At 42.3% G+C, this 10,390-nt stretch overlaps 1 protein-coding gene across 6 annotated transcripts in view; it reads right to left on the bottom strand.

Annotated features, from left to right (window-relative positions):
- Positions 1-5,191: 5,191 nt before the first annotated feature.
- ARID1B (AT-rich interaction domain 1B) overlaps positions 5,192-10,390 on the bottom strand; it is a 536,503-nt gene continuing 531,304 nt past the window's right edge. For all 6 annotated transcript variants that reach the window (XM_084827884.1, XM_084827885.1, XM_084827886.1 and 3 more), the window contains one exon: positions 5,192-8,276. In XM_084827884.1, coding sequence (XP_084684010.1) covers positions 6,543-8,276 — 1,734 coding nt within the window. In that variant the 3' untranslated portion in view covers positions 5,192-6,542. The remainder of the gene's footprint in view (positions 8,277-10,390) is intronic.

The raw sequence follows: 10,390 nt of genomic DNA, 5'->3' as shown, positions 1-10,390 counted from the left end.
GGTGAATGCTCCTTCCTTGTTCTCCTCGACCTCTCAGCGGCTTTTGATACCGTTGACCATGGTATCCTCCTGGACCGCCTGGAGGGGTTGGGCATTGGAGACACCGTATTGTGGTGGTTCCGGTCCTTCCTCTCCAGCAGGTACCAGAGGGTAGCACTGGGAGAGGAGGTTTCGGACCGTGGCCACTCACTTGTGGGTTGCCACGGGGTTCCATCCTCTCTCCAATGCTATTTAACATCTATGTGAAGCCGCTCTTGGCTATCATCAGGAGGTTTGGGGTGCGGTGTTGTCAATATGCGGATGACATGCAGCTCTACCTCTCGTTCAAACCTTCACCAAGTTTGGCCGTAGAATCCCTGTCCAAATGTCTGGAGATGGTGAGTGGCTGGATGGGGAGGAATAAGCTGAACCCTGACAAGACCAAGGTACTTTTGGTGGGAGACAAGAGGAGGCTGGGGGATGTTGACTTGATGTTGAATGAGGTACGGCTACCCTTGAAAGACCAGGTCCGCAGCCTGGGGGTTATTTTGGACTCCCAGCTGTCCATGGAGGCTCAGGTGTCAGCTGTGAGCCGGACAGTGCTGTACCAACTCCATCTGATACGGCGGCTGCACCCCTACCTTCCCGACCATCTGCTCCCATCGGTAGTACATGCCCTGGTCTCCTCTTGTTTAGACTACTGTAATGTGCTCTACGTGGGGTTACCCTTGAAGACGGTTCGGAAGCTGCAGCTGGTACAGAATGCGGTGACTCGCCCGATTAAAGGCAGCCGCCGGCGAGATCACATCACTCCAGTGCTGAAGGAGTTGCACTGGTTACTGGTTGTTTTCCGGGCCAAATTCAAGGTGTTGGTTTTGACCTTTAAAACCCTATATGGTTTCGGCCCAGCCTATCTTAAGGAGCGCCTCCAGCAACACCAGACAGGCCACTTAACAAGATCAGCGTCGGATGGCCTTCTCTCTGTCCCATCAGCCAGGACAGCTAGACTGGTGGGGACGAGGGTGAGGGCCTTCTCTGTGGTGGCCCCCACTCTGTGGAACTCCCTCCCTGGGGAACACCGCCATGCCCCCTCTTTAATGAGCTTCCGCCACGTATTAAAAACGTGGTTGTTCAGGCAGGCATTTGAGGTGGGTTAGGGTATTTTAGAAAATGTTTTTACTGTAGAATTTTATTGTTTTAAACTGTTTTATAATATACTTTGTACATCGCCCAGAGCGGCTGGGTGACCAGTCAGATGGGCGATTAATAAATTTAATAAATAAATAAGATTGGATACCTCAAAATGTCAAGGCCACCCTTGCACAAAAACCCTTGTGGCTATCATTCTGAAATTTGGAGACATGATCTCCTCTGATGGGGCAATGAAGCCTGAAATGTTTATCCAATTCTCCAAGTAATAAAAGTGTTATTGGCAGTTCCCTTTAAAAGAAAATCAAAATATAAACCCTGCACCTATTTTTCTGACATTGGGCAGGTGTAATCCCCTTCTAGGGGGCTACTATGCCTGAAATGATCATCCAGTTCTGACCAAGAGAAAAAGTTAGTTTAAAAATTTGCTATGGTAGTCAACAGGAAGCATAAACACCCATTTTTCCAAACCTTGACTCAGGTTTGGTGCTGAGCTGAAATGGTCCAACTACAAATTGGCCAGAGCAGAAGCGGGCTGTTTTCCAAAATGCTGAATCAGGGTCCGAGTTGAAGTGGGGTGGGGGGTCAGTGCACACTTATGTATGTATGTATGTAATCTATACACACATGCAAGCACACCACATGCACATACCACACACACACGTGTGTGTGTGTGTGTGTATATATATATATATATATTTTAGAGGTGTGCTTAGACTTGGAGGGGGAGAGAGAGAGAGAGAGAGAGAGAGATGCAAATATGTGTTATGGACCTGTGCCCCAGATCTTTTAAGAACGTAGCAACGCCCCTGCTGTCTCCTGTTCTAGTCTCTTACCCACTTTTTCCCTTCCATACAATGGCTTGATTACTGCCACTGATGCTCAAGTTTTAAAATAAAGAAGGAAGTCAGTATAAAATAAGAGGTGCACGTTTGCTATTGAGAGACTCCACTCTCTCAAAGTGGCAAAATAAGCCTCAGGGTACACCTGAAGAAGACTCAAGGTGTTGTTTGTTGGTATTGTATTATTCCAGAGGCATCTTTCTCTGTCATTTCTTTGTTGCCTTCCTCCCTTTTCTCTCTGGGTACTTAAATAAAAGGACACATACATGGAGAGATGGATTCCTTTGCTCTTAAGGTATGAAAGCCAAATGCCATTGAAAGAGTGTAGGCAGGTTACAATAGCAGTGAATGAGAACCCTTTGCACCTCCTTACTTCCTGCTGGTCAGCGATATCTTGGTGTGCAAACGTATCTTCTTTTCTGTGAATAGGTAGGAAACCAGATTCTGATAAAAAAAATAACAGTAGTAACTATCGCAGTTAAAACCTAAACTTGATGTTTGCTCTTATGCTGATTTGTGTATATCGCTTGTTTTCCCTTTTTCCAATAAATATGAAGGATGCCCCCAAAGTCAGAAGAATTCCTAACATTCTGTAAGAGAAACTTACCTTAGTTTTTAATTATTCAGCTGGCAGCCCTATACAGAATCTTAGGTCCTATATAATAATTTGCTCAACTCAGTTGAAAGAGCAAGTAATAAGAAACCATCCTACCATTATTTCCAAGGCACTGATGATAAAATATCAATCAACATGTTTTGTTGACTATAGCATTCCAAAATATACACCCCTTTATTTAGAGCACACTCTGTACAGCATTTTTTTTAATGATGGATGTAATTTTAAAATTGATTTTGTTCATTCATATTTAACCTATAAAAACTTGAAAAAACAAATGCTGAAAGGTTTACTAGCAAGAGATCATCTGGGACAAACAGCAGCTAGGCCATTCTACTGATGTTCCAGACTCACCATTACTAATAAACTATTCAAGGTTATCATCATTTTGTTCAATAATTCTCAAAGCAGATCTATACAAATTAGTGGTTGAATGTGCTGGTCACTGGTAATGTTCCAGGTTTGCTCCATGGATTATCCTGTTGAAAATAACTTGTTTCTCTCTTCATTATCAGTAACATACCAATGTTTTTTAGCCATGCTGGAGCTGGACACATTTGCTTAAGTTGAGCTGGAGGATTTTTTCTTTTTACAGTAAGAACTGCTTAATCATTCAGTGCAGTAGCAAAAAAACAAACAAACAAACGTGAGGAAGACAGAAAGGAGGTCAAGTTAGGGTTCTGAAAACAGATTAAAATTACTTTGTGTAACATAGCTAAGAAGTTAGAAGTGCCTTAGCGCCTCCAACCACAGAATATGTTTATTTTTTTATAGTTCCCTAAATCTGTTTTTTCCCCCGATGTGCAGTTACAAGTGGGCTGTAATTTAACATACATTTCTGAATGTACTGTTATGGAAGAGACAAAAAGCTAGAAGAAACTGTTACCATGGGTGATAAAAGAGTGAACAGATTACAACAGAAGAAGGAAAAATGACTTTTTGTGACACAAGGGAGTCGCATGTCAAACTTGGATGATAATAGTATGTACTTTGCCTGTCCATGAAATTATCTTCTATATTAATGTGTTAGAGCAAGTTATATGAGCAAGATTAACAGGATGCCTATTGGGATAACGTATTTTCCAGAAGCCCCACAGTGATGAAAAAGGAAGAAAAATGTAGAAATATGCAGCAGCCCCTAACCATCAACAGCTAAGATGAAACATCAAGTATTAGTGCTTGAATAATATTAAAGATACAATACCATCAAATGAAAAGAGTGAGAAATCAGTCTCTTTTTAAGAAATATAGCAATTCTTGAGATATGACGCTGTAGGCCCTGTTCTGTTAGGCCCGACCGCTTCAGTGAGAGTTCCAAATGCCACTTTATATTTTGCCACACCAGTGTAAGAGCCTCTTTTCTGTGGCTTTTTCCCACACTGCTCTGGCAACACTTGAATGAAGGGACCCACTTGGCCAGAACCAATGCCTTGCATCATTCCCAGCTGGATGTTGCTTGCAGGGAGGAGGATACTGGTGTGGGAAGGAACCGTGTCATTGGCTCTGCCCTCATGTTTTCTTTATCCATGTTTCTGGAGCAGTATGAGAATAATGCCTTGAGAATCAATTATCTCACTGTTGCGGTAACATATGAATTGGCCCCCAATTTCAGCAACCATTGGGTAAACAACTGTGTTAGTGCTGTAGTAATCTGTACAGAAATAAGCACCCCAAATCCAGAGCCTTGCATGTACTCTGATGTGCACATGGAGCTCTTGTATCAGCTGCCCCATTCATTTCCATGAAGGGCCCAGATTTGCATTTGCAAAGAAATATGCTTCTGAATCTGCTTCCTTCATTAAGATGGGATGTGGCAGTTGTTGTGGGTGTATGAGCTTTCCTTGAGCATCAGAGCTCCTGTGACCAAAAGAAATAATTGGATCAAGTTTCTGGAAGTCTGTAATGGGTAGCAAATACAACTCAGACAAATTGTACTCATCAAAGTACAAGCTTTCCAACTGTTACTGCCAGAGAGGGAGAGACAGATTTACATAGGTTGTCGTATTCAAAAGAGCCTCGTGTGGCGCAGAGTGGTAGGCAGCAGTATTGCAACCGAAACTCTCCCCACGACCTGAGTTCGATCCCAGCGGAAGCTGGGTCCCAGGTAGCCAGCTCAGGTCGACTCAGCCTTCCATCCTTCTGAGGTCGGTAAAATGAGTACCCAGCTTGCTGGGGGAAGTCACGATTGGGGAAGGCAATGGCAAACCACCCCGCTATAGTCTGCCATGAAAACGCCAGCGAAAGCGTCCCTCTAGGAGTCAGCAATGACTCTGTGCTTGCCCAGGAGGAACCTTTCCTTTCCTTGTCGTATTCAAACATTTATGTCCATCCTTGAATGCAGCAACTTTTGTAGATGTACAGTGGGAACGATCAATAGCCGATCCTCTTCATTTTCTTCTGTGGCCTGCTTTTTTTTGTAAGTAATGACTGGCAGCTATTATTTCTGAGTTTGTTGTATCATTTGACCACTAGATTAAAATAATCCATGATAAACCATCATTGGTAGGAGGAAGAGTATAATCTTCACTGTTAGTGATTGAATTAGTTTGATTTCATGGTGAAATGAGAACATTACTCAAAAACACCCATCACAGTGCTTAACAAGATTTAATGTACATTTATTCTTAACATGTGGAACATATAAAGATTTTATACTGAATAAATGATATTCATTAAGCCAGAGGAAAAAGAGGAATTTACATCAAGTTTTTTTGTCTTTTTTTTTAAACTACATTATTTTGAAATACAAATGTGGATTCTTCCCACTGAAAAATCTTTGAAGTTGTGTTTCTTCCTTTTTTTCCTGTATATGTATTTTTTTTCTGTAGACTGGTAACCATTTTCTTAAATCAATCCATATGTAACCATTTCCACATCTTGATTTATAAAGCAAGCTGTGAGCAATTGCTCTCCCGAAATAGAGCATGACTTTATACATACAGAAACTTGTACATTACCCTCGTGGTGGTGTTTTGTTTTGTTGTTGCTGTTTTTGGAGACATGGCCCAAACAAAATAATAATAATAATAATAATAATAATTATAATAATAAAATTAAGTCTACCATCACTTTGTAGTTACCACATCATGAAAAAAAGAAATCCTTGTACTTATTTTATTTTTTTTAAAAAAAGATGAGGGTATGTTTAATGTACAACTTCTATATACATCACTGCCCTTAGGCAATAAAAAAATTAAAAAATGATCAAAAGGAATTGTGAAGAACTGTCATTGTGGAAAGTCAAACAATACATACTGATGTGACAGTTCTGGTGAGGAAGCAATTCATGTTGATCGTCTTCAGGTTTGTGTTTTAACTTTCCTAAAGAATTTGTTTTGCTCCTAGCCTAATGTATCCCTTCTCCTGCGGAGAAACCAAGGTAATTTCATATGCAGACTATGGACCGACCCCCTTTCTTGATCCGCTACACCTACATCACTAACATTCTTCTATTGCACAGAGCGCTTTGGGCAACGGTGTAAGGGGTGGTTGAGTTTTCTTTCGTTCTTGAAAAATAAAACACACAGTAACTCAGAATATTGTTTTCCACTTTTGCACTTCAGAGTGGTGGGCCTTTTCCCCCACATCAAATTATATTTTGCAACATTTTAATCCCCAATATCTCTAGTTTGCTTTTTCTCCCCAAAAATATGTGATACAAACATGGAAAGAAACGTTAAAAAGGATATCTATGGAAAAGAAGTGTGACCTTTGAATGTACTAGACAGAGACTTTGGTTAAAAAAATAAAATAAAAAGATGTACTTATACACATAGACAGCAAATATTAATTCCATAACTGTTCAAATTATTATTTTTTAATTCCCAATTGTGAATGGGGCAGAGGAGCAAAGATTCTTTTTTTCCTTCTTCCTACACTGGATAAACAGGTACAGAAAACAGCCAGTTATATGTGACCCTCTAATCTCCACACACATGCTTGGCTTCTCACTTATGTCATAACTGCCCAATCTGAAAAAGTACATCACAGATGACCGATGCAACCAGAGAGTTCAGGACAGCAGATATTGAGATATCCAGCAAACGCCCCTCATGTAAAAGGAACTCTGAGCGGTTCTCCTCCACCCGAGCCATGGCCAGCAAAGCCTTGGCTGCCCTGCACATCATGTCTACACTAGGCGGCTCCAGAGGCGGAGGCTGCATGTGCATGAGGTTATGCTGGCTCTGCTGGTACTGGGCCATAGTGACCCCATCCTCAAGGAAGCTTATCAAGTTCCCGATGCTTCCCTTCTGCACAGCTATTGCCCTTGCTGCTAACGTGTCCCCCTGTGCAAGGTTCGACAAGAGTGCTGTGGACATTTCTCGGCAGACTGGATTTTTGCGGTCCCCAACGTACCTAACTAAAGTAGCATAGAGTTTTTCCTGACGACTGAATGGGGGAGTGGCCAAGATAAGGTCCACATTATTGTCTTGGATACTGAGTTTACACAGGGTTTCCAGTACAAGTCTCTGAGGCGAGAGGACTGAGTTGGGCCCCACGGTTGGAAAAGGATCCTGTGCCTCAGCAGATGGGCACACCATCCAGTGCAGTAAGCCATCCAAAATTGGCAAACAGATGCTTTCCGTGTAAGCAGATAAGTCTAGCTGCCCAGAAATGTTGGCTAATGTGACCAATGTATTATCCCTCAAGACCTCAAGGCAGTCCCACCACCACTCATCCTTGCTGCAGGCCACCCCTTTGTCCGCCTCTTCCTCTTTTTCATATGTCTGTGGTGCACGCTTTCTTTCTGGGTGCTCATGATGGAGAAGGATCAACTTTCCCAAGATCAGCACCAGGCCTGGATGTTTTGACATTTCAGCATCATTGCCAGGCACAAAAGACAAACTACGGACGATATTTGACACACAGATGCAACGCTTGGCCAAAGAGTCCTGCCAGTGAGTTATGGTGCATAGAGGAGTCTCATCTCGACTCCGTGGCTCATCTTCTAGCAGCTTGATATTCCGATGACTTTTGGCTTGATGGATCCCAAATGGAAATTTACTGCTATCCGTCTGAGAACTAGAGTCTGAGTGTTCAGACAATGCTCCTGGACGAGCTGACAAGACATCATCAATGGTGGCTGATATGCTTTTGTCTTGCTGTTCCTCAGATTCTCCTTTCCCTTCCACATTCTTCTTTTTACTTGAGTTCAATGGAGGAGGTGGCCTCCTGCGAGGAGGAATCTCCATCTTGCTCTCAAAGTGTGTCTGGATGTGTTCAGTTGTATCACCCCCACCAAGCTGCCAGTGGAGAAGCCCACTGTTGAATTCCTGCACACGCCCCAGCCTGTCAGATCGGTCTACAACAAATAGGTTATTTTTCTTTACAATTTTAATTGGCAGCTTGTCAAACTTACTGGCTTGTTTTGGCCTCTCACTTGGATCAGCAATGGCACCAGGGGGAGCAAGAACACTGCTCTTCTCTTCTCTTCCATCAGTGTTCTCATTTTCATCTTCCTCCTCTTCCTCCTCATCCTCAAATTCATCAAAATAATGATTACATTCATCATTGTTTTCTTCCTCTTTTCTGGCATCTTGTGTTGCAGATTGGCCATCTTCTTTCCAGGATGAATTATGATCTCGTAATTTTGGTCCTGGATGCCCCACTTCATATTCCATAAGGATCCCAAAAATATCAATCAGACATTTTCTAAAATATTCCACCAAAAGCTCAAGAAAACCAGATAACTGAGGAAACAAAGGGGGAGAAAAAGAGTAAAAATGTTTAGAAGGACATTTCAGACCATGTTTGTAGTAGTAGGTATACTTTTATGTATTCTTTTTTATTTATTTAAAATGATTTTTAGGCTGCCTTTAAGGGTAGATGTTTTCTAGTTTCTCTTCTGCAATCTTCCAGGCTCCAAAATGTTCAGAGATAGGAAGAAGATTAGATGGGAAGAAGATACTACCTACTTATGGTTACACTGTTGGACAAGCAATCCTAGCTGGAGCCCACCTTTTGCTAGCTGAGGGGGGTTAGGATGATGGAGTAGCACCCCTGTGCTGGTGAAGAAGAGCTCTGCCAGTGGAGTGGTTTGTCCTCCCTGGAGGCCCCCGGTATGTTTGCAGAAAGCTTCATGGGTGTAGTTCTACTGTTGGTAGTGTTTCAACCAGTGAAAGAGGCCAAAACAGGGTGTTCTGGGGGGGGTGGGATGGCCTTGAATGCACTGGATCCAAAGCCCCCATTGCTCCATAACATGGCCCCAGATCTGGTATATGAACTATGCCAGCCAAAGGACAAATGGCAAGGAAAAAAAGAAGAAAAAAATGAAAAAGAAGGGGGAAAAAACACCTTTCCCCTCCCCTCCCCTCCTCTCCTGGGTTCGGTGAGCTAGCAGTGCTTTGGAAGTCGTGGATTATCCACTACATATCTCTCCCCCCCCCACCGTTTAGGATTGGTCTGTACACTGCATTTTCTTAGTGAAACTGCTGCTGAAAAATGGGGGTGCAAAGAAGGTACATATGGCATCAGGGTAACTGGGTGAGGCCACTGAAGTCATGGCAATTGGAAGCTTTTCCTAGGCCCTTTTTGCCTTTTGAATATTCATCAGATTCTATCTTCCTGCTCCAAATATATTAATGTAAATTAGATTTTTTCCCACGTTACCCTCAAGGTTTCTGGGCAGACTACAATATGTCCTCATTCTAATACACAGAAACCCTGTGAGGAAGCTTAGGTTGAGCGACAGTTACTGAACAGGTATAGCAACCTGCAAATAAGTATACAGAAGCTTCTAGCCCGTAAACATTGGTAGTAGCCCCTCTATCCATACATACCTATACTGTTATTTGTGGAACTTCAACAGTCTGAAAGGAAAAAAGCAAAAGCAACTCTCTTCTAATTTACAAACACTTTCCTGCCTGGTTGCCTGGAAGTGATTATTACTCATTACAGGTGATCGGGCAAGTGGTTATTTACAAGCCTGGACGTCTCCATCCAAAATTAATACTCTGTTCATATTCCATGCTGTCCAACACACATGGATCCACACATAGCACTGATTATAAAAAAACAAGCAAACCAGGATAACAGTTGGCCTCAGAAACAATTACAACCTTTGCTCTTAAAGCGAGGAATCTAGCAACACTGGCAGATCACAGAGGGGTGTTCCTATTGCTTCTTATTCCCTGTGGCATACATGTCTTCTGCATCAAAGATGTCAGTCTTCTGAAGTGACAATTTGTCAGGTTTTATACAAAACTAAGTTCATCTATACTGAAAATACAAAATTCATTTTGCATGCGTTTGCGCGCACCCATCCACACACAGAGTAAGGGACCTGTTACTGGAGGGGGTGAAGTCTTTTAATATGATGACCACAGACAAAGTGATCTTTTCTGTCATATTCAAATAGTTTTCCTTCCTTCCTTCCTTCCTTCCTTCCTTCCTTCCTTCCTTCTCTCTCTCTCTTTCATTTCATTCCTATACCGCCCAATAGCCGAAGCTCTTTAATGTTATTTAATGTTATTTAATCCACCAGCACCCTTTCCTAATTCTCTGACCCGTGTTAATCTTCCAGCTAAGGAAGAGCTTGGTGGCCAAGATGATTTTCATGCCAGTGATAAGTTCTCAAAGGCTTTTATTACTAGCTGAGATACTGAATGCATTTCATGCTGAAACTTACTCTACCCAAGGCATTCTTGAGTTCCTTCTGCCGTTAGCGAAAGCTATATTCACCATAAATGTTAAATTGGGAAACATTCTGGCTTGGATCTAAAGGTGCTCTTGCATGAGCAGAAGACCCTCCCATTTATGCAAATTGGCCTCCTTGATTTCCGCATCCCACTGCAACCTCCCCATT

Source organism: Heloderma suspectum, chromosome 1 (assembly GCF_057233095.1).
Source record: "Heloderma suspectum isolate Gila_16-S chromosome 1, 16-S_ref, whole genome shotgun sequence".
In the NCBI taxonomy this organism is placed as follows: domain Eukaryota; kingdom Metazoa; phylum Chordata; class Lepidosauria; order Squamata; family Helodermatidae; genus Heloderma; species Heloderma suspectum.
This window is presented reverse-complemented; position numbering and strand designations above follow the sequence as displayed.